This window comes from Actinia tenebrosa, unplaced genomic scaffold (genome assembly GCF_029948245.1).
Source record: "Actinia tenebrosa isolate PJP-AT-01 unplaced genomic scaffold, QUT_ActTen_1.0 PGA_scaffold2__45_contigs__length_23673736, whole genome shotgun sequence".
NCBI classification, from domain to species: Eukaryota; Metazoa; Cnidaria; class Anthozoa; order Actiniaria; family Actiniidae; genus Actinia; species Actinia tenebrosa.
In genome coordinates, this window is record NW_028292579.1 from 20,694,215 (window position 1) to 20,718,270 (window position 24,056).

Genomic DNA, 24,056 nt, shown 5'->3' on the forward strand with positions numbered 1-24,056 from the left:
GACGATTGACCTCCCACGCTGTTTAGTTCTTGAATCTGTGTGAACTTGTAAAATTTGCTGGTTTAAAATTGAATATCTATCAAGCTATTGATTTAACGATAACCACCTTGTTATTACATCTTTAATTCCTTGAAGACGACCAAAAAGATCTCCCAAAAAGTAAATGCAGACGTCTGGAAAAAATAATCCGTTTCGTCACTTGATCCTTTATATACTCATTTTTCATCGATACGAACAAATAAAAAATAAAGAAGACAATCAAAGTAAACGCATTCTTATCACTTGAACGATTTTGATCAAGTGAACCGGAAGTGCGCTTGTCATAGAAGTGAGGCAACTTGATAATGATGAATGACCACCGGTTTCTGGTTTTTGTTTAGTGAAGGCTTCAATAATTCATATCATAGCGTAGACTGTCTTGTAAATGGCTTCTTTGAACCTAAGTGGCGGCCTTCCAGGGAAACAGAGATGAGGTACACAAGCCCTGCTCTTACGATTCCGTCCTCGAATCGAATCCTGAGATGCGAGAAATAATCAACGTTCAAGTTGGACAATGTGGGAACCAAGTTGGTTATAAAGTAAGTCACGTTTTCAATCACTAAAGTACTAGACATCCATCGCTCGCCTATGAAGATTTTATCGCTCGGAAGGTTCTTGTAATTGCGTTCTTTTAACCATATTGTATAATTATTTGGTTTATTTAGTTCTGGGATTTAGTCTGTGAGGAACATGGCATAGACCGCGAAGGAAAGTATAAAGGCAATTACAACAAGCAATTGGAAAAAATAGAGGTGTATTTCTCGGAAGGATCAGGTTTGTAAACGAATATAGCACGGTTCTAAATTCAATCAAGTTTACAATATCTTGACAGTAATACCCTTAAATACACCCTTTAATATCGCTATCTTTCACCGCAAATACCTGTCAGTATTCTGAACATCTTGGTACTTACGCAAGGCGATTATACCTTTTTTTTTTTTTCGTTTTACGTAGAACAACGCTATGTTCCTCGGTCCGTACTCGTGGACTTGGAGTCCGGTACTATGGACACTCTAAGGTCGTCACCCCTTGGCCAACTCTTTCGACCTGACAACTATGTTTTTGGTAAGCGTGATGTTGTTCAAATTATTCTTTACGCTATTTATCATAAAATCTTGTAAATCATCATAAACAACTCCCATATGCTTTTTTCCCATCCATTTTGTTATTCATTCACAGAATATACAAAATAATTAAGTTTTCATTTGGGTACTAGATTTCCTCCGTTTAGGGTCTAACTAATGTGTAGTATTCTTAGATCTGATTAAAGAAGTATGATGTCAGGATTCGATCTTGCGACAGAGTGATCTAATATTAGATCTCGAACTTTCGACCATTTCCTTAAGAAGCTACGTTGTTGGCACCATATCCGTTCGTTGTCAAGTTTGTTGTTTTCCGCGGTGCATCAGAATCTCCCTCGGCAAATGGCTTCAGAGCTATCCGCATTTTGTTAAATAGCATTTATGTTACATTGCTACCTATACAGATAAAAATATCCATTTCCTAAATCTGTAAATATTTGAATTTTCTACAGTTGCAGTTTTATTGTCGGTCAAAACGATTTTCGTGTACTATAATGTTATTAATTTTAGCAATGAATGACAGCGTCTAACGAAAATATCCAACCATGAATGCACTCGTATATCAATGATAATGTCAAAGAATTATTCACAAGTACTCCAATAAAACTTAAGCCACGCATTGTGTTTTCTATCAAGTGCTTGATCCTAAAAGCTTTACTGTCAATAGCGCACTTCTAATTGTTAATGTTCGTGCGTTTTTCGAAAAAGCGCAAACACGTTTCTCTTGTCTAAACTGGTCCATTAGCATATAACAGCATGTCATGTCTTCTCCCAGACTCACGCTGAGAATAAAATTTTCTTTCTTAAAATAAATCGCTAAAGCTTTTATACCTCATTATCCGTGGTTGGCGGGTTCTAAAAGTTTCGAAAGTTTCGGGTCGACGTTTGATAAAATATTCTTAACAAAAGTTGATGTTAACGTTACATAGATTTTGTAGGTTCGTGAGGTAATGCTATAGTTATGAGCAAGATTGTGGTTTGGCTTTTCTGGTTCCATCTTAGAAATCTTACAAACAAACACAATAACAAGATATGATTGAGTGCGCTACCTGCAGCTATCATTTACATGACAGTTGTCGGCTATAACTCTTACATATTGTTTTTTAAAGCTGTGGGGTTTGCGGAAAAAGGGACCTTGAATAACACCAGTATAATCAGTATGCGCAAGCCATAAGAAGCTTTGCGGGGTAATGGATTCTATGTCACGCTGATTTACGCTTTCTCCAAACATCCTTCTTGTTATATTTTCTTAATGATACTTTTAACAAATAATTATTGAATTTTATTAAAATAATAAAGCTTAGTTAGTCCTTCATATGAAATTTTTTAACCCATAGTTTGACGAAAAACTGTTTGAATGCTTTGAAAACAGTTAAGAGAAGTTATATCGACTGAAAAATAACATTTATGACTGAGATAAAACAAAAAAGGTCTCAACATAATGTCCTTAATATGGTTGGTCCTATGATTATTCATAATCATAAAAATCACGCTGTTCTGATGGCCTGACTCTACGCATCAATAATTTTTTTCTAAAAAAACTCGGCAATAATAACCTTTTCAAATCTTGTCAGTCACTCCAGGCTTTAGAATATTTAATTTAAGTGTTTGTGACCCTAGTTCTAATAACTCTTATGCTTAATTGAGTAAAGCGCTGTCAGGCGTACGATGTGAGGTCAACCAAGTTTTTCCCACGAAATGCAAGACACTTTTACACTTGTTCTTGTGTCGAAGCTTGTACGTTACTAGTATTATCACTTTTTCCATTACGTCACTGGCATTTATCTCTTGAACCATAGTTATTGGAGATTATAACTATTCTTGAACCTTGCCATCTCTTTGCCTGAAAGCCAAAAGAAAGGGCGCTAGTTTAGACAAAATACAGTCACTTATCAAGATTTGTAAATGCTTGAATGCTTTGCGAGAATATGAAATATTTGTAAAATTTTAAGTAGACTATAATTATAGGACATTGAATGAAAGGAAATTGAATAATTGATTCGTGTGTTTTTCATTTTGATACGATTAGAAAAAGTGAACCGGTAGGTTTTACGGCGACTAGGGAATAACTTTTCAGTAAAAAATACAACTGACTCTCGGACGTACAGGAAAAATTTGCGCGATTTGAAGTGGATAACTAAGATGGCCGTTAATTTGCAAGAGGTTGGATTATGGATTATTCTGCCATCAAGAGCTTGTGTTGCAGTGTTGCATTATAAATTACAAACTTCTCACTAACTTTGATGAATACCATAATTTAATTTCTTTCCCATATTTTCTATATTTATTACAAGTAAGAATCAACAAATGATATGTTGGTTGGATATATTGGTTTTCACTTTATGGTGCACGATTTACTCGTGTTCATACTATTCATGGTTCATGCACTAACGCAGCTCAAATTTATTTACTTAGGCCCTCTAGTCTATTTCTCATGCAACACGTAACAACGTCTTTAGTTATCTCTCTCATCCAGCTCTGTCTGTCTGTCCCGCATATCCTAGCTCTAAATATTTTCATGATGAATTTCGATTCTCTTTCCACTTCGACAATAGTACTGCTGAGCAAATGCTTCAATTCAGAGTGCAATCCTACTGTATTCATCAAATGATTGTCCAGATTTGTTAGCGCCTAACGCCAAATGCGCACAGACTTTTAGCTTCAATATGAGTGCAGTCCTACTGTTTTTATTGAATAAACTTCCAGATTTCTTAGTGCTATTGTATTTTATCACAGGCAAATGTGGAGCAGGAAACAACTGGGCCAAAGGATTCTACTCTAACGGCTGCAATCTTATCGAGGAGGTACTTGATGCCTTACGTAAAGAAGCTGAGGACTGCGACACGATTCAAGGCTTCATGCTAACTCATTCCCTTGGGGGTGGTACAGGGTCAGGATTGGGTACACTTATTCTATACCACCTACAGGAAGAGTACCCGGACAGGATACTAAGCTCGATGAGCGTGTTTCCTTCGCCTAAAGTGTCTGAGATAGTAGTGGAGCCTTACAATGCGACGTTGGCTTTGCAGCAGTTGGTGGAGACGACTGACGAGGTGTTCTGCATCGATAACGAGGCGTTGTATGATATCTGCTTTAGAACTTTAAAGATTGATACAACTACGTATAATGACTTGAACCACTTGATATCGAACACAATGAGTGGACTAACGACATGTTTGAGATTCCCTGGTCAGGTAGTGTGTGTCAAAATCATTCTTAGATACTATTGCAGTTGAATCCATGCGCGCGCTTCATTTTTCAGCGCTGGCATGCCGGGCTCTTCGCTAGGGAAAGTAGGGCTTTGGCGAAAAATTAAGAATTTAAATTTGCCTTTTCAGGCCCTGCTTTGGACTGTTTGTAATATGATTGCTATGAGATTCACGCCTGGTAGTTTTGAATAACACTGAGTTATCGGCCCATCAGAAAACTGATGAATCATGATTCCATCTAAATCCTAGTTCTTCTCGTGACGGAAACCAAAAGGGTCTCAGGGTCACGAAAGAGATTATGACATATAGACGAGTTATTACGGTAATGGAATTAGCTGAATGATTAGAATGCCAACTGAATTAATCTGAGTAGTAGACGGTGCCAAGTGTCTTTGAAGCTTTGCCATACTATAATATAAAACAGCTTAGATTTTCTAACATGTTTCGACAAGTACTGTCTAACTGACTAATGATTGAATATTAAATAGCTATAACTTGCGTGACTGCGAAGAGTCACGACACGCGGTACGGTTACGGTACGGTATTGACAGCAACAGTTTAAGCTACCATACACGATGCACGAGATTATTGCTCACACGACTGACATCCGTACTGCTTGAAATTTTTTTCCCCATAATAGTCGCTTAATAGTAGCTCTAACTAAAACTAAAACAACCAAAATGTCGGATTAACGTAATTCTTTTGGTATTTAAAAAATGTTCGTTAGCCTTATGTAAGCATTAGAGTGCATACCATCTATCCGTGAAAAAGTTAACCAACAAACTTGTACAAATAAGTACAATGTTTTGTAGGTCTACGGTCTACTGAAGTTTGCTAAACTTACTAATTTGTGCAATTTCTTACGAAGTTTTTCACAGATATGTGGTATGTACTCTACTCGCCAATATCTATGGAAAACCTTGTAGGAAAGCGCACAAATTTGCACAAATAAGTAAGTTTAGTAAGTTTAGTTTAGTATACCATAAACCTACAAAACTTTGCACTAATTTTTAATATTTCGTTAGTTACCTTTTAACAGATATATGGTATGCACTCTAATATAAAATCTTGATTATGGACAATTGTTTTGCTTCAATAATCTCGGAATTGGAAATTAATATCACCAGAACTAAATCGCTTAATTTTCTATATAATTATCGTGATCTGTATGAAGACAAATAGTAGTAGTAGTAGTAATAATAATAATAATAATAATAATAATAATAATGATGATGATGATGATGATGATGATGATGATGATTATGATAATAATGTTTAATATTTATAAATAAAGCGCAAATTAACATATGAATATGAAATATTAATAGATTTGGATATATTTAGAAAAGAGGCGGTTACTGTCTGTTTCCTACGCAGCCGCAGGCTATTATTGTCGTCACGCAACGCTCACTCCACTTAGTAGCTACTCAGGGGAGTAAGCGTTGCGTGACGACACTAATAGCGGCTGCGTAAGAGACTAGGAGACTACGGTTACTGTGAGCTTTTGAAATAAAACTCTAAATTTCTCAGCATTTCTTTAGCACAGCTCAGTCGACCGCAGTCAGTCATGATGCTACGCTTCATCTTGTCCGATTGGTAATCATGAGACCGCAATTCTTTCACTATAAAAACCGCACTAAGTTGAAGGCGTGAATAGAGACAGCTGTGGTCGAATGCATCCTCAAAGAACTTGCTGTACCCCGCAAGAGTTCTACAGATAATATGTTACGCCGGAGGGTTAAAACATTTATCTTGGATTTTCAACTCTGAGAGGCCTATAGAGTTAATTTATTTGCAATTCAAATCCTCACCTCCATCTACTACAGGTGTTTGCTCACGTAAATCAACGATATTTTGAGATTGTCTTCCCGATAAAGAGTTGTTATGTTGCTATTATTAGCTGTTTTATTGTAATCTTTTGTGGCCATGCTTTCTAACTATTAATGTAACCAATTGTGGTTTCAATGCGGTTTTTGATTCTCGTTACAATTGCAAGTTAGTGTTTTTGTCTTTTTGGCGACAAAATTAGCTTATCGCTACCACCTTTTTGCGTAAGAAAGTACAGAAATAGTAACAGTGAAGAAAAAATAACAATATAGACACGTTTTCATTGGGTTTTTTTCGACGGACACAGAAGAAGTATGAGATTTTTAAATATAGTAGCCAGCCAATCAGCGCGCGCGTTATACCTCAAATATTTTATTCAGTCAACTACCGCACGCGGTTTATTTCAAATATTTTACAAGTGCATATATAAAATACGTTTAAATTTTCTACCATTAAATCATGATGTTACTAGTACTATGGAGTGGTGCGGCAGTCGGTAAAAGTTTTGTAAACTAAAAGAAATACTTCTCAGTTGTTAGTAAAGCTTCTGTGGGGAGCTAGTTTAAGAAAGGGTTATTTACACGAAACAGTTAGAAATCATTAAAATGTTAAGACATGTTGTGCATGCTAGTCTCCTACGCAGCCGCTATTAGTTTCGTCACGCAACGCTTTCTCCCCTAAGTAGCGCCGCTACTTAGGGGAGTAAGCGTGGCGTGACGACATCAATAGCGGCTACGTAGGAGACTATGTGCGTGCACGTCAAGTCAATACCGTCCGTTTCAATTCCACTCGTGCAAAAACCAATCGAATGCAATATGTTGGCGCAGTCCGCTGTAAGGTAAAAAATTAACCGCATTCTGTAAAGAGATACGCTTGCGCAGACTGAGAGAGAAGAAATGCTGTTCAAAGTCTGCAAATGAAAAAGGTTACACTTGATCTGCAAAAGAGATAGGTGGCGCTTGGTGTCAGCGCGTAAAGGATCGCGCGAACGCTTCCTGTAAGAGGAACGAGAATTGCGCTCTTTCTGGAATAGAAGCAAGCTTCTCGTGGTCGGTGAAGAAAAAAAATGAATATTTTTTAGAAGTTACTATTAACTGAAACGCAATTTTGCTCCATTTTTGCTGTATTAATGACGAGACTTTCTTTTCTTCCACAGCTGAATGCAGACTTAAGAAAGTTGGCAGTAAACATGATCCCATATCCTCGCTTACACTTTTTCATGCCAGGATTTGCACCCTTAACAAGTCGTGAGTCTGTATCTTATCGTGCCATAACTGTCGCTGAACTCACTCAGCAAATATTCGACGCCAAGAACATGATGATTGCTTGCGACCCACGAAACGGTAAATACTTGACATTCACGGCAATGTTCAGAGGATTGATATCAATGAAGGAAGTGGAAAACCAAATGCTCGCCCACCAGAACAAGAACAGTTCGTTGTTCGTTGAATGGATTCCTAATAACGCTAAAGTGGCAGTTTGTGATGTCCCTCCAACGAATATGAAGATGTCTGCCACGTGTATCGCTAGTAATACGGCTATTCAAGAACTATTTAAGAGAATGCTTGAGCAATTCACTGCGATGCATAAGAGAAGAGCCTTTGTTCATTGGTTTACTGAGGAGGGTATGGACGAGAAGCAGTTTTCCGAGGTAGGCCGGCAGTCGTTCTATAAACAAACCTAAGATATGCTTATTTGTACAAGACAAACGTATTGCATGCTTCCACATACACCTATTTCGAAAAACGTCATCATCACCAAAGGCTTACGTCACTACTACAAACAACATTGAACCAGTCTCATCACTAAGGTCCATGTACTTGACAAGAATAAAGAAGCAGAAACACAAGTCATTCTACGAGCTATTCTTGGATCTTGGGATTACCTATCTTTTATTGCTTTTCGCCTATCACCTATTATCTATCGTGATGACAACTTTTTTTGAAATAGTTTTATACGAGCAGTGCATACGAGTAGTACAGGATGCGCAAATCTAAATTTTAAACTTTAAAAGGAAAGATCACAATGCCACCATCCCTTGGCAAGGAAGTTTGAATATACTTTCATGAGACCCTAATCTCAGTTCTGTTTTCTAAGGTAGCGCATAATAGGAAGGTTGTAGACTTGTCTTTATTGCTTGTTAGCTATTTGTTATTTTCATGCGTGTGTCTGTGTCGGGGGGGGGAGGTTGTCGGGGTTAGGAGACAAGAGATATTGAGCCTGGTATCGCGACAATCAAAATTTTTTGATGGCATTCTTGGGTAACAAAAGAGAGATTCAACATCAAGATGCGAACGTCAAAGACGACGGCGCTAGCGCATTTGTTGCGTGTGCGCGCAGTCTTCAGCGTGGATGACGTCCTCGACAGGACATAAAAATGCAGCAATTAGGGTCCTGTCGAAGACATTCAACCACGTTTAGGGCGGCGCGCGAAAGAAAAATGCGCTCGCGCCCGCGTCAACTTTGACGTTCGCGTCTTGATGATAAATCACTCTGATGTCCAAGAGTGACGTTCATTAAGCCCTATGTCGTTGCGTTGGCAAATGATATTATTCCACGTGTTTAAAAAATCAATAGTATTTACATACCTTTCTTACTTACTTTTATTTTCCAGGCTGAGAATGAGGCAAGGGATCTCATAAGTACTTATCAACAGTGCGAAAACCTGCGGGTAGAGACAGACCTCGATGACCTAGAAATTGAAGAATATGAAGTATACGACGACTCCTTAGAAGCATGGGACAGTCTAGATGTAACGAATGACTCACTATTAAATGACTCCATCAATGAATAAGAAAGATAATCACAGATGTATCTAATGATGAAGATGACCTCTGAGCCATATACTAGGCCACTAATGCAAGATGAATATGAAATTTAGTCCTTACCAAGAAGCTACTGAATTCATTATTACTTCGAATTCTTTAAAGGAGGTTTTATAGGCACTTTCAAACTTGGCATAGTGCCTTGCAAGAACTGAACGATACACCCGCCAAAGAAAATAATAAAATGGTCGCAAAATTAATGGAAAAAGAAATGGGAAACGTCTGAACGAGAATTCAACTATGAAAAAGACAATAAATAATAGGATTTGAATCAATATTTTTAAATGTCACACAAAAGTATTCCATTAACAATTTTGTCTTGGTTAGACAATACGAAAAAATTCCGCAGACTTTACGAGAAGGCAAATATACCTACAAAGAATTTTCACATGTAAATGGACGATTGAAGATATAAGAGAAAGACTTTCAAGGGTTTGTGCGAAGTTTTAAAGACGTTCAGCCATGAGAAGAAAGCAAGAATAATTTTACTTTTTGCACGACATAATTGAGTCATATTGCACTTGTTTCAGTTAGCAAGAGCATAAAAATGCATGCACGCTTCGCTCAAGACTACAATCAATACCTGACTAGCTCATTTTTTATTAGGTCAATCATTGATTTGTTGTCATAGATGGATCCAAAACGAATATCGTTATTAATGCGCAAGTACTTTATCTCAAGGCACACAGGGACTGCTGGTCAGTTGATATTCCTACTCTTGGCGATAAAATAAGTCTTGCGCATTTCATTGATAATACAATGAGTTGATTCCATTTATATCATTGCTCTGCGCTCCAATAATTGATAATGAATAAAATGCTTTTATCAACAAAAAGTTTATAAATCTGTGTGAAGAAGAGAGAAATATTCTAGAGAAGGCCATTGGTGGTTTAAATCACATCATTACGTCGACGTTTGGCATCAAAAATGAGAAAATCAGACGAAAAAGTTATCGATCATAACGATGGAAGGCGTCTTTTTGATTGGTAGATCGATATAATTAATTTTTTATAAGTTTATGAAGTGATCATTTGTTGACATGTGCGCTTATTATCATACCCTTGGCTATTAATATGCTTGCGCGCTCAAGAGCTTCTTTACACACGCCTGCCTTGCGCGGCATGCTACAAAAGAACCAAAACACACACATCATTGCGCGCAAACTAAAGGAGATCCAATCTACGCATATCGTACTTGGGCGCCATCTTACAAAAGAATCAAGATACACACATCCATGCGCATAAACTACAGGAGATCCAATCTACGCATATCGTACTTGGGCGCCATCTTACAAAAGAATCAAGACACACACATCCATGCGCATAAACTACAGGAGATCCAATCTACGCATATCGTACTTGGGCGCCATCTTACAAAAGAATCAAGACACACACATCCATGCGCATAAACTACAGGAGATCCAATCTACACATATCGTACTTGGGCGCCATCTTACAAAAGAATCAAGATACACACTTCCTGCGCATAAACTACAGGAGATCCAATCTACACATATCGTACTTGGGCGCCATCTTACAAAAGAATCAAGACACACATCCATGCGCACAATCTACAGGATATTTGATACAGATGCTTGCTTATTTCTGGACTCATTTTTACCCAATTTTTCTTCCATTACAAGGAAATTACTTATCACTTGTTTTGCGCAAAAGAGTTTATACGATGTTCTGCCGATTAGATTCTGTTTGGGTATTCAACTATGGACTTGCTTACACAGTGCTTTCGAAGAGCATCATTTCTATTAAACTGACTCTAGTTGTACGATGTCAGCCGAATCAGCCGTAAGATAGATGCGTTCTGTCATGCAGTGACTGATATTCCGTTGTTAAGTCTGTCAAAATACTACCTCGGGGTATGTGCCATAAATCGAGGATTTATCATTATGGAAACTTCTGTTTGAGATAAACGCTGAAAATATCTGGGATTTTCTGGGATAACAAGCTGCATGTGAGATTCTTTTCTTCTCAAGGTATCCCATGATGTATTAGGTGGAATTGTAATTAATAATTAGGGCGTGTATTCACGAAGATTCTAATAACGATGGAGCGGTTTAAAACGTCGGGACTGTTTATTGTTTTTCCTTGACGTCCCAAGCCCGTCAGTACGGAAACCGCGGTTTTTTATATACACAGTACATGTATAAAATAGAGTTGATCCACAGTATAGTTTGTCTTTTCATCCAAGTGCCTCTTTAAGTCCATCAAATACGTATGCTGAATTCACCCTCCATGCTGAAATCGAATAAGGAAATGTTGCTTTAGTTTGTATAAAAACATGGTTATTATAAAGGAATTATAATATGGTAATTATAAAGGAATTATTTATAAAACCTTCGGAAAAGAGAGTTTGTACGGAAACATCGGCTTCAAATGAAATGCGAAATGTACCTCCGGCTGGAACAAAAAAATTTTGTCTTGGGGCTAAGGCCCCTCTCCCCCCAAGGCCCTCGACTTTGCCATAAACACTACAGGAAACTTGCCAAACAAAGAAGGTTTACTTTAAGCCCTCGATTACACGCGCTAACAAGCAGCTAATGAAGTGTAATTTGATGTTTATTAAAGGGTCATTAACACCAAGTGTATTTCATTAGTATGGACCTCTGGCTGTTAATCCTGGTAAACCTACGTATTTAATGTGGATTATCGTGAACAAAACTCTCACAATAAGGAGTGATTCTTAGATTTAGCGCAGTAGGACAACTGCATGGTTAATTTGTAGGGCATGTATGATGGATTAATTTAATTTATTGGCAACAAAAAAGGTATTCAAAATTCTTTTTGAGGAGCTTCATAAAATTATGAAAAAAGTAACAAAATTCAACGTTTTTTTTCTTTAATAAATGATTGAGTTTTACAGTTTTTTCCTTATTCCATTGGGTCAGCACTTCGTACAAGTCATTGTTTTCACTTCTCCCCCTTCCTTTGTAAATGAGAAAGATTTCGTGTCATTCTCTTTGACTGGCTCGTTAAACAAATCAACAAACGCTACTACTCTCTTCATTTGTTTGTCATGAACCGAGTTTAGAGCATACATTATGTTTGCTCATATTCATTACAATGACACCTCGAAGTTTGCTTTTGTTCAAAGCCTTTCAAACATTTGAATGTCACTTTGTTCTAAGCTTTGCTCTTTGTGAAAGTGAGGGACCCCGAGTTATTACGCTTTACAGTGTTGAGTTCTTGGGTGCATCTTTGTTGAAGCAACTTTAATACGACCTTATGACCAACAATCATTGGACAATTTAGTCCATAAAGCCAATAATGTTTTTGAGAGATCTCGCTACAAGGCTTACTGAAAGAGAGGCATTCATATTGAGATTTATACTATCATTTTGTTTGGATTCGTTTATTTACAAGGACAACAAAAGAGGTTCAAGTCATAACCACAGCAAGGAAGGTGCTTATAGGCCACCAGGGAGTCAGCTAATAGTCCTTGTTTGTTCCGCTCATTTATGGTTAAACGTCAGCGTAAAGAATCTTCAAAACAACTCTACGCTTTGCTGAGGCAACTCGAGGAGAATAGGAACCCTTTTTACCAAAAACGTAAAACTCATTGAATCATGCGCGAGATAGTTCATATGCAAGCTGGCCAATGCGGCAATCAAATTGGAGCTAAGGTATGTTGAATTTCAACTGATCTCAACGAACGCTTTCCACATTGGCCAGATTGTTTATGAGAAGCTTTATTCTCTACTAGTTTTGGGAGGTGATCTCGGACGAGCATGGCATCGATCCTACTGGAACTTACCACGGTGATTCTGACCTGCAGCTTGAAAGGATTAATGTCTACTATAATGAAGCTACTGGTAAGGAGTCACTTTTACATTACCATTTAGTAAAGCATGTTTGAACATAAAGGTTTAGAAAATGTCAATACTTTTTGGATGAAATTTCCAAGCATTTTATCTTTTGAATTCCTTCACATGAGAGTAGCTGAGATTCCTATGCTTTATGAGATATTGGAAGAAACACTTTATTCCTTTCTCCTATCCTTTATCAAGTTAGAGGGTTGGGATGCTTGGGGTAGATAAACCGTCTTTGGGCACACTCAGTGTAATTCTATCAACGATCATCATCGCTGACCGGAGGCGTTGCTCTTTTATCCTTTTAGGAGGCAAGTATGTTCCACGATGTGTATTGGTCGATCTAGAGCCAGGAACAATGGACTCCGTTCGTTCTGGTCCTTTTGGCCAGATTTTCCGTCCAGACAACTTTGTCTTTGGTAAGTTCAAGTCGTGGCATAATTTAATGTTGATCCGGCTTCTTTGGTTCTAGCTTAGCTTTGAAATTTGCGAGAAACCTTATACTCGTTTTCTGGCTTTGTTTTAAAGGACAAAGTGGTGCTGGAAATAATTGGGCAAAAGGCCATTACACCGAGGGAGCAGAACTAATTGACTCCGTCCTTGACGTGGTCAGAAAAGAGGCTGAAAGCTGCGACTGTGTTCAAGGATTTCAGCTCACACACTCCCTAGGTGGCGGAACGGGTTCTGGCATGGGTACACTTCTAATTTCCAAGATCCGTGAGGAGTACCCAGACAGGATCATGAACACCTTCAATGTTGTGCCTTCACCAAAGGTGTCAGATACCGTTGTTGAACCTTACAATGCAACTCTGTCAGTCCATCAGCTGGTAGAAAACACTGATGAGACGTACTGCATTGACAACGAGGCATTGTACGATATCTGCTTTAGAACCTTGAAGCTTACCACCCCAACCTATGGAGATCTCAACCATCTTGTATCTGCCACCATGAGCGGTGTAACAACTTGCCTGCGATTCCCAGGACAGGTAGTTTAATCCTTTTATCATACAAGGTTACTTGTAACTATATAATATATATAACATTATATAGCAATTGATATTTATGGTAATGAACTATGGTGGGGTAATGCTCGTTCTTTTTCTTACAGCTTAATGCTGATTTGAGGAAATTGGCTGTCAACATGGTACCATTCCCACGTCTCCACTTCTTCATGCCTGGCTTTGCTCCATTGACCAGTCGTGGATCCCAGCAATACCGTGCTCTAACTGTACCTGAGTTGACACAACAGATGTTTGATGCCAAGAACATGATGGCTGCATGTGATCCACGTCATGGCCGTTACCTGACGGTTGCTGCCATGTTCCGAGGCCGCATGTCCATGAAGGAGGTTGATGAACAGATGTTGAATGTGCAGAACAAGAATAGCTCGTACTTTGTTGAATGGATCCCCAACAATGTGAAGACTGCTGTATGTGACATCCCACCAAGAGGACTCAAGATGTCGGCCACGTTTGTTGGCAACAGTACCGCCATCCAAGAACTGTTCAAGAGAATCAGCGAGCAGTTTACGGCTATGTTCAGGAGAAAGGCTTTCCTTCATTGGTATACTGGCGAGGGTATGGATGAGATGGAGTTCACTGAGGTAAATATAATTATAATAATTATGATTTGACAGTTCTTGCATATTTGCTAAGTCACGCAACTGGAGAAAAAAAGAGCATACAAACAATTTCTAAAACCAATCTTCTCTGTTTGACAGGCCGAGTCCAACATGAACGATTTGGTGTCAGAATACCAACAATACCAAGATGCAACAGCTGAAGAGGAAGGAGAGTTTGACGAGGAGGAGGAAGAAGTAGGCGAAGAGGCCTGAACAAAATTTCACAACCTTTCCTTGTATACAATTTGGTTCCTAAAAGCTCAACCAGGTGTAGAATCGAAGTTTGGAAATTAGAAAGGCTTTTTTTGCTGGGAACTATATAACTGAAGATATATTCTAACACGTGTAAATAGCATGTTGAAACTCAGATGATGCATTAAGTCTATTTTTAACAAAGTCGACCTTTCATGTATGAGGTTTCTATTTCTAACAATGTAAATGATGATGTCAATAAATTCAGTCGTAAATTAAGGTTTTAGCTTCAAAAAAACTTGAAAGTTTTACTCTTACTAAATAGACCTCTTTACTTTAAGCGTAGTTTTTTCTTTTTCAAACAACTGGTAATTCTGTTGAAAATAAGATTCATTTGAATTGTATCCATAGTCATTTATCTTATCATACGCAACCAAGAAATAATATTTTAGGGAATGACACGTGGTTTGAAATGGGAAAACCGTTACACCCTGCAATATGGTAAATAGCTAAATACATGTTGAATACATGCACGGGAATCTAAGGCACGTGTGAATGCCTTGGAAACTCTTGCTTAACTTTTGATGAAATTTGTCACAATGGTAAATGTTGTAAGTTGGAAGTAGCTCAGTTGTTCCAGTTGAGGTAAGTTTGAATTTCATTCATTTCTTCTAGTTGCATATGCTTGGCATCTAAGTCAAATTTTTGGTACCTTACCAGCATGCTATAACTGAAGAATAAAATAACTGTATATAGAATGGCTTGATTGTGGACACTCTCTGGACATAGGGTCCCTGGTCAAAAATAACATTCAGTTGAGACTATAATTATTAAGCTGCCAACATATTATTCTATTTTTCTCTTATGCTGGCAATGCTGTTTTTGTTGCATTGACAGCAGGAGATGAAGCAATCTCATACCCAGAGGCCACTTTCCTCTTGGTCCTCTGGGTACGAGATTGAAGACTAAGCTGCAGCGTGCATCATGTTTCACAAATACAGGGACAATAAGGTATTGTAACAACAAAGGGTTTTACAGGACTTCAAATGCTTTGTTACATCTTTAAATTTCATTTGTTCATACAGAAAAAGATTCTGTTTGTGCAAACAAGCTAGAGAATTATGTGTAGTTCCAGACAATATCCATTACACCCCCTCCTCCCACAAAGTCCTCAAGTAAGCTAAGTTGTTATCTTAAGCCTCTAATATTTGAGATATAAACATTGACTAGCTGGCTGCCATGTTTACATAAAACAATACTATTGTTACGGCTGGGGCAATCTTTCGAGTTTCCCCGGGTCGGCCGTGTTAGAACAGCAAATCACTTACTGAGATTCCATCATTCAATCACTGCATTTATTAGAATCACGTAAAGACTGGGTAAAATACAATAAGGTATATCTGTATTAGTTAAAACCGCTTACAAATAGAAAAAATGTGCTTGATTAGAGAATGATTATGCAACACGTGGTCTAGCGATACTTAGAAATGAATGCTCAGCCAACTATAGGAAGTTTATGCTGAATAATAATATTGATAATTTCTTGTAGGAGAACTAAATATAATGAGTTACATACCTCTGTGCTACTTGGCCGGATAGCAAATTAGTTAATATTCTAAGGAGCTTCTTTCTTAGTTTAACTTTCCTTCGACACGCTACATCAACTTATCACCCAAATCAAACTATCCGATTACGGTTATGTGATACGAGCATAATCACTGGTAAATCATTAACATGGCTCCCCTAAATTGTGATTACAATTTACCCCAAACAAAACAAACTATATATATTACTAAAAAATGTTCAATATTCAGTGTTCAACTTGGATATTCACGTTATATGGCTCCTTGGCTGGGACTCCCTGGTCTCTCATTTATTAGTTGTCATCGCTTCTCAGGAGCAGAACAAGCTTGTGGATCGGCCTTTCTAAGTATGTCATCTTGGAGCCGGTTCTTCTTCCTGAGGAATCGAGGTGAGGAGAGGAGACAGCAATCTTGACTTTGCGGACGTAGCCGTCTTCGTCTTTATATGGCTGTACAATGCGTGCGAGCTGCCACTTAGATCTCGGGTTGTCCGCATCCTTCAGTATGACGATGTCATCCACTGACAGATTCTTTCGGGGGCGCAACCACTTTTGTCGTTCTTGCAGAGACTGTAAGTAACATCTTCTCCAACGTTGCCAGAACTCATTGGTTAGGTGTTGGACTCTGCGCCATCTTTTTCTTGAGTATAGGTCCGCCCTCTGGAAATCTCCCGGTGGAGGCATTACTATCGTAGTCTTCATGGTCAGCAAGTGACTCGGCGTTAATGCATCTAAGGAATCTGGTTCTGTGAGACCGTTGGTAGTGAGGGGGCGGCTGTTTACTATCGCTTCTGCTTCGATCATCAGTGTCCTCAAGGATTCATCATCGAGTTGCTTTCCATGAGTCTGTAGCAGAGCTGTTAGCACGCTTCTCACGCTGCGAATCTGCCTTTCCCACACGCCGCCCATGTGGCTTGCGTGCGGGACATTCATCTTAAACTGTATCCAATCGCAATTGGTCTTTATCAGCTCTCTCTTTATGGCATCTTGGTCCATTTCCTTCATGGCTGCGTCAAGCTCATTTCTAGCACCCACAAAGTTCGTTCCTTGATCCGATCTTAATTGGCGCACTGGTCCACGCCGTCCGGTAAACCTTCGGTAGGCGTTGATGAAGGAATCTGTTGTCAGCGATGCTGCTGTTTCTATGTGAACCGCACGTGAGGCCATGCAGGTGAATAGGACTCCGTACCTTTTCAGCTCACGTCTTCCTTCCTTTATGTACCAGGGGCCAAAGTAGTCCACCGCACTGTATATGAAAGGTGGAGCTTCTTCCAGTCTGTCTTTAGGAAGATCACTCATTTTCTGTTTCTGAGTGGCGCCTCTCAGCCTTCGACATGCGACGCATTTGGAGATGTAGTGTCCCACTGCTGAGCTTCCATCAATAATCCACAAGCCAGCAGCGCGTATGTCTGCTAGTGTTCTTGCCTTGCCTTGGTGGGCTCTCTGATGATAGTGGCGGATTACTAGACCTGTCACGTGACATTTCTTTGGGAGGATAACGGGATGTTTCACTTGGAAGGGAAGGTCGGCCAATCCGATTCTGCCGCCAACGCGGAGAACCTGGTTTTCGTCAAGAAACGGACTCAGACGGAGAAGAGAGCTAGATTTCACAATCTTTTCTGCTGGACGTCCCAGGGCTTTTAGAGCTCTCATTTCTTCAGGAAAGGATTGGCTCTGGACAGCCTTCAGGATCAGAGTTTCCGCTTGTTGTAGGTCTTGCACATCGAACTGAACTCTTTCCCTTGTTGACGTTCCGTCTCTTCGACTTTTATAGGGATCCACCCTTTCCTTGCGTGCGTTTATCGTCCAGGCTAGCTTCTGCACAAATTTCTTGCATATCACGATAGCTCTCTTGGCGCGATACCAATCTGAAAAGTACTTGACACGCTCTAATATTGTTGGGTATTCTTTTGAGTGCGTTGCTAAGGCCGTGACTTTCTTCACTTCTGGATCGCTGTGGTTGATAACTGTGAAGGTTTCTGATAAAGTCTGGGACTCTTTGATTGGGTGCCAAAGGAAGCTTGGGCCATTCCACCATCGTTTGCTCTCGATCAGCTCTTGAGCACTAAGACCTCTGGAAGCGTCGTCAGCCGGATTCATGCTTGTTTCCACGTACTTCCATTGGTGAGGCGAGGCGCGTTCACGAATTTGCTGAACGCGGTTTGCCACGAACGTGTGAAAACGCCTTGCATCGTTGGATATATAACCAAGAACGACTTTACTGTCCGTCCAGAACACTTCTGCTATTTTTTCGTATTTCAACTCTTTCTTCAGAAAGCCGCTAACCTTGGCGGATACCAATGCTGCCGTGAGTTCTAGGCGAGGCACTGTTATAGGTCTGAGTGGTGTCACTCTAGCCTTTGCCATTACCAGGGCGCAATGTATCTCGTCACGATCGTTCACCATTCTAAGGTAGGAGCACTGGCCATAGCCGTTGGTGCTTGCATCGGAGAAGTTGTGTATCTCGACGGTCTTGCACTCTCCAAAGCCTTCAGGTTTGTAGCATCTAGGAATCTTTAATTCGGCCAGGCGATGCAGCTCGCTTTTCCACTTCTCCCAACGAGGTCTGATTGACTCTGGTACTTTATCGTCCCATCCAACATTGTCTCTGGCAAGGTCTTGGAGTATCCTTTTGCCCACAAGAACAAAGGGAGCTACCATGCCCAGGGGGTCGTAAATAGAGCTTACCGTTGCTAATATTCCTCTTCTCGTCAATGGCCTGTCCTTCAGTTCGATCTTGAACTGCAGCTGATCCGACTCTATACACCATTGCACTCCCAGGGCTCTCTCGATGGGCAACAGGTCCTTGGTTATGTCAAGATTCTTTAAACCTTTCGCGCGTGACTCAATTGGGATTGATTCTATAACTGCTTTACTGTTCGATAGGAACTTGTGCAGGTTGAAGCCACCCCTCTGGCAGAGTGCCTTCGTGTTCCCAATAAGAGCGATGGCTTGCGCAATGGTTGGAACGGACTTTAACCCATCGTCTACATAGAAATCATTCCTAATGAACTCTGCTGCTTCCTTGCCAAACTCGATCTCGTAGTCGTCGGCTGTTGATTTCAAGGCAAAATTCGAACAGCCAGGTGAGGAGACCGCTCCGAAAAGGTGAACTGTCATCCTGTACTCTGTCAAAGGATTGTTCGTATCACCGTCCTCCCACCAAAGGAACCTAAGAAAGTTTCTATGTTCGACGTTTACCTTCACTTGGTGGAACATTCCTTCGATGTCACACATTAGTGCTACCGGTTCTTTCCTGAATCGGCACAGAACTCCTGAGAGGTTGTTCGTGAGGTCCGGTCCCTGAAGCAGATGTCTGTTGAGTGACTCGCCCTTGTATTCCGCACTGCCATCAAAGACAACTCTGATTTTATCCTTCTTCTGGGGGTGATAGACGCCGTGATGCGGGATGTACCACACTTGACCATCATCGCCGCTCTCCTTTGACTGGGGAACTTTTTCTGCATAACCTTTACTGAGCATCTCCTTCATGAATTCTTGGTAATGCTTGCGGTAGGTTTCGTCCTTTTCAAGCCTCCCTTTCAACCTCATCAGTCTGATTACGGCTAACTCTCTGTTGTTCGGCAGATTAATTCTATCATCTTTGAAGGGTAGAGGAATTTCATAATGGCCATCCTCTCTTTGGTTAATTCCATCTTTCATCCTTTGCATGAACTTGCGGTCATTGTAAGAGAGTGTCCGCTCTTCGTCTTGTGATTCATCAAAGTCAAGTTCGAACATCTTCGAAACTTGAAATGGTGTCATTATTTCCTTTGTTTGAGTACGCATGGAGAAGTGAAGTGGTTTCTTGGTCTCTCCTACAACCTCCCTGGCGAGTATGCGATGGCAGCCGCACTTCTCGTGGACATCCTTGCAGTCAGGATCTACTATGCCTATCACTCCCCATCCTAGCGCAGTCTTCTTCGCATAAGGTTCATCGTCCTTGCCCGGAATGACTTCTCTTGGCTTGATTGCGCGTGCGCAGTTTAGACCGATCAGCAACCCGATTTCCACGTCGCTTCTGTGTGGCATCAGTTGATCAGCTATACGCTCCAGGTGTGGCCACTTTCGAGCTGTTTCTGGTCGAGGAATCTGTCCTCTTCTCGCTGGAATGATTTCTCTTGAATACGTTCCGGGTAGTGGGATGATCTCACTTTCGTTTAGGCCTCGTACCACCAGACCGTTCACCTTCTGACAATCAATGAGACGTTCCGCAAGTACCGTTGACAATTTGAGCTTCACTTGGACTCCCTTCACTGCCATTCTTTCAACGACGTCATTCTTGATGAAACAGCCGTCTGACTGGTCGTCTAAGAGAGCGTATACAAGTACTTCCTGGGACGGATTGTCGCTGTGATGTATCCATACAGGAACGATCAGGGAATGGGCGGCACAGTCGTCTTGTTTCTGGTCACTGATCTTCGTACATTTCGATGAAACCTCCTTAACCTCTATTTCTTGATCAGAGTTCTCTTTCAATTCCTTCTTTGGAACGAACGTACCGTCGTGCAAGGACGTCGGATGGAAGCCGTGGCAACTCTTGCATACTGCTCTCCTTCTGCAATCCTTTCGCATGTGACCCCATCTTAGGCACCCGAGACAGAGTCCCTTCGCGCGTACGAAGCTTACTCTCTCTTTAGCTGATAGCTTTAGGAACGCCTTGCAGTCGTCTAGGTTATGTGGTCCCTTGCACGACGCACACTGCACTGACCTTTCTTGCTTCGAGTCGTCCTTTTTGGATCCTGAATTTTCTCGCTTTACTTCAGCGGAATCTGTGAAGAGGGATCTCTGATTGTAGATCCTTCCTACTCTGACAGGTTTGGCTATTTCCTCTTTCTTACTTTCTTCTTCTTTGAAGATTTTATTGGAGATTACCGGATTGCATGCGATCCTTGCCTCGCGCGATATAAAATTGCAGAACTCGGCGAATGGTGGGTATCCCATCTCATTCTCTCTTTCAAAGGGAAGCAAAACGCCGCTTCGTTCGCCGCTAATCCATCTATCTACCTCTCGACTCCAGCGATCTACTAAGTATCTTGGAAGTTTCTTGGCCATTTTTTGGTTTTCTTCCGGATCGTTTAGCACCTTTAGATACTTAACGTTCTGCATTGCGGCCAAGCAATGGAATAAAAAATCGGAAAATTTCCGCAAACTAACTCCATCGTTTGGAGGGATTTTCGGCCAATCACTTAGTTTCTTTCTGTATGCGTCAGCCACAAGGAAGGGGTTCCCGTACCGATATGCTAGTATACCCTTTGCCTGAAGGTACGCGTCCTTGCTATCCAAACATAGGAGACCGCTAATCGCTTCTTTGGCTTCCCCCGCGGTGTATTTTCCAAGATAATACAGCCGTTGAGCTGGACTTTCTATTCGGCTTTCTATTATAGTCTCAAAGGATTTAAGCCAATTAGGATAATGGAACATACTGCCTCTGAAGATTTCCGGTTCCGGAAGGGGAAGACTATCTATGTTGCGTCTTTCGGACAACAAATCTGCCAATCTGCAGAGGGCGTTATCATTATTCGAGCTTGGTGTACTACTATGCACGTTTGTTTCTCGGTAAGACACGAACTGCGATGCGTCGACATCGTCAAATAAATCCGTTGGTGGATCAAATGGGTTCCGTGTGTTCAAATGTGTTGACGGATAGTTGTCAAATGGTGTGCCTATGACGCGAGTTGAGGTGAAAGGATTTACAGACGAGTTCGAAGGTTTCGAATAATTTTTTAGCTCTGGATCTGTCTTATACTTGGACTCGAAATCAAGATTTTCTGACTTAGATTTGGATTCGAAACCAAGGTTTTCCGACTTAGTCGACTTAGATTCTTTTGCATGGATATGGGATTCTGATATGTTAGCTGCATGATGCGTAGATTGCATGACTGGATCGTGTTGCGGGGCTTCTTTGACGGAGTCAAGTTGCATACTCAAATATTTGTTTAAATCTTTCTCTGTGTCATCTTCTTTAGGCAAATCAAATGCGCCGTCGACTAATGCTAGCTCTGCTTCTTGTACCTTGGCAATCGCGTTCATTTCGGCCTTCGCAAGCGCTAGATTCTTAGCAATTCGAAACTTCGTCATCTCAGCCTCTTGTTTTCTTAGCGCGTCGGCTCTTTGTGCTTCTAAGTCTTGAAATTTTAACTCTGCACCGAGTCTCGCGATCATGCCAGCCATCTCGGCCTTTCTTGCAAACGCGGAATTGCTGGATTTACTAGAGCGAGTTGATCTCGAGCTGCGAGATGAGCCCGAGATCGAAGATCTTTCGTCTTCATTTAGCCTTTTTGAGTCGCTTAACCTTTTGTTTACTTCTTTTAGGAGGTCAGAGTGCTGTTGGTCGATCGTCTCAAATTTCTCGCTCGCTACGCGTCTTTCTGTTACGTCTAAAGCCTCTTCTAGCCTTTCATTCGCGCCGGCGAGAATCTCCATTTTTGCTTCCAACAGACCCCTTTCACTAAGAAGCCGGTTGACATCCTCTGAGTCTGCTAGCAATCCATTCACTATATTAAACTGTTTGCGCCAATTTCTTTGGGCCGTAATTCGATCACGATCTAGCAAGTCCAATTTAAAGGCTGTGCCCTTCTCTGTCATTTTCTTTTCTCTTTGCGTGTTTTCATCGATTTCCTCGGTGTTTAAATCAAAATTTGACATACCTTCAGATGCACTGTAACCACAGAGTCTTTACTGTTACGGCTGGGGCAATCTTTCGAGTTTCCCCGGGTCGGCCGTGTTAGAACAGCAAATCACTTACTGAGATTCCATCATTCAATCACTGCATTTATTAGAATCACGTAAAGACTGGGTAAAATACAATAAGGTATATCTGTATTAGTTAAAACCGCTTACAAATAGAAAAAATGTGCTTGATTAGAGAATGATTATGCAACACGTGGTCTAGCGATACTTAGAAATGAATGCTCAGCCAACTATAGGAAGTTTATGCTGAATAATAATATTGATAATTTCTTGTAGGAGAACTAAATATAATGAGTTACATACCTCTGTGCTACTTGGCCGGATAGCAAATTAGTTAATATTCTAAGGAGCTTCTTTCTTAGTTTAACTTTCCTTCGACACGCTACATCAACTTATCACCCAAATCAAACTATCCGATTACGGTTATGTGATACGAGCATAATCACTGGTAAATCATTAACAACTATTTTATCAAAGCAACAGAGAACATGGAGATGCAAAACCATAATCAATAACTGTGTATGTGTCTTTTTGTTATGAATTGTTCTGGTTGAGTGATGGCAAGTATTAGTCACTAAACATGACTATTTGTCAATATCAATTTTGATTTTATTTCATGGTTTTACTTCATCTGCTCTATAAAACTGCTGCTTATTTTTATGCTTTATGATAAAAACATAAAACAGGCCCATAGCCACTAGCTCAGTTGGTTCTGTTTCAACCAGACCATTCCCCCCTGTAAAAAATATATATATTACAGAAGTAAATACTAATACAAAATCACTACCAGCTTCCACTAAAGAAATTAAAAACATGCATGTGTGCTTTGTGTGAGATTGCTGAGATTGGCAGAACACAAGAAAAGAGTTAGGAGAAGCATGATGCATAGCACACTACACACAATACAGCAAGCAAGTTTTTCATTTCTTCCATAAAATACGAATTAAAATTCCCATAATTTTGGATACAAATGACAAAATAGAAAGTGTGCATGCATGCCGTGTGCTCTCATAAAGCACATGCTCCCATCCAATCAGGATGCAAGATTCATAACAGTTATTTTATAACAGTAATGATGAAAAGGTAAATTATACACCGTGAAAAGATGAAAAAACTTACTGACGTTTCGGACGCTAGTCCTCCGACGAAGGACTAGCGTCCGA

The 24,056-nt window shown here is 40.3% G+C and overlaps 4 protein-coding genes across 4 annotated transcripts; 2 read left to right on the forward strand and 2 right to left on the reverse strand.

Moving 5' to 3' along the window:
• The first annotated feature begins 382 nt into the window (after nucleotides 1-382).
• LOC116296408 (tubulin beta-1 chain) lies at nucleotides 383-9,817 on the forward strand. Its single transcript, XM_031704426.2, has 6 exons — nucleotides 383-578; nucleotides 705-813; nucleotides 994-1,104; nucleotides 3,858-4,315; nucleotides 7,314-7,808; nucleotides 8,772-9,817. The coding sequence occupies exons 1-6, from the start codon at nucleotides 522-524 to the stop codon at nucleotides 8,949-8,951; spliced, it is 1,410 nt and encodes a 469-aa protein (XP_031560286.1). The 5' UTR covers nucleotides 383-521; the 3' UTR covers nucleotides 8,952-9,817.
• A 2,730-nt stretch (nucleotides 9,818-12,547) lies between these two features.
• LOC116296431 (tubulin beta chain) lies at nucleotides 12,548-14,897 on the forward strand. Its single transcript, XM_031704449.2, has 6 exons — nucleotides 12,548-12,619; nucleotides 12,700-12,808; nucleotides 13,114-13,224; nucleotides 13,334-13,791; nucleotides 13,914-14,408; nucleotides 14,526-14,897. Exons 1-6 carry the CDS (start codon nucleotides 12,563-12,565, stop codon nucleotides 14,637-14,639), a joined length of 1,344 nt encoding a protein of 447 aa, XP_031560309.2. The 5' UTR covers nucleotides 12,548-12,562; the 3' UTR covers nucleotides 14,640-14,897.
• A 986-nt stretch (nucleotides 14,898-15,883) lies between these two features.
• On the reverse strand, nucleotides 15,884-17,445 carry LOC148909556 (uncharacterized). The gene is made up of 2 exons (XM_089034535.1): nucleotides 16,195-17,445; nucleotides 15,884-15,993 (listed from the first exon to the last, which is right to left on the reverse strand). Exon 1 carries the CDS (start codon nucleotides 17,365-17,367, stop codon nucleotides 16,495-16,497), a length of 873 nt encoding a protein of 290 aa, XP_088890661.1. The 5' UTR covers nucleotides 17,368-17,445; the 3' UTR covers nucleotides 15,884-15,993; nucleotides 16,195-16,494.
• LOC148909557 (uncharacterized) lies at nucleotides 17,399-23,987 on the reverse strand. Its single transcript, XM_089034176.1, has 3 exons — nucleotides 23,197-23,987; nucleotides 17,448-22,995; nucleotides 17,399-17,412 (listed from the first exon to the last, which is right to left on the reverse strand). The coding sequence occupies exons 2-3, from the start codon at nucleotides 22,846-22,848 to the stop codon at nucleotides 17,399-17,401; spliced, it is 5,415 nt and encodes a 1,804-aa protein (XP_088890302.1). The 5' UTR covers nucleotides 22,849-22,995; nucleotides 23,197-23,987.
• Nucleotides 23,988-24,056: the final 69 nt, after the last annotated feature.

Bases quoted from the DNA above. Each gene is read 5' to 3' on its own strand.
- LOC116296408 (XM_031704426.2), top strand. From the start codon at position 522: ATGCGAGAAATAATCAACGTTCAAGTTGGACAATGTGGGAACCAAGTT. The intron at 814-993 runs GTTTGTAAACGA...CGTTTTACGTAG, and splicing joins GTATTTCTCGGAAGGATCAG to AACAACGCTATGTTCCTCGG. The intron at 7,809-8,771 runs GTAGGCCGGCAG...TTTATTTTCCAG, and splicing joins ACGAGAAGCAGTTTTCCGAG to GCTGAGAATGAGGCAAGGGA.
- LOC116296431 (XM_031704449.2), top strand. From the start codon at position 12,563: ATGCGCGAGATAGTTCATATGCAAGCTGGCCAATGCGGCAATCAAATT. The intron at 13,792-13,913 runs GTAGTTTAATCC...TTTTTCTTACAG, and splicing joins GCCTGCGATTCCCAGGACAG to CTTAATGCTGATTTGAGGAA. The intron at 14,409-14,525 runs GTAAATATAATT...TCTGTTTGACAG, and splicing joins ATGAGATGGAGTTCACTGAG to GCCGAGTCCAACATGAACGA.
- LOC148909556 (XM_089034535.1), bottom strand. From the start codon at position 17,367: ATGGCCTCACGTGCGGTTCACATAGAAACAGCAGCATCGCTGACAACA.
- LOC148909557 (XM_089034176.1), bottom strand. From the start codon at position 22,848: ATGTCAAATTTTGATTTAAACACCGAGGAAATCGATGAAAACACGCAA.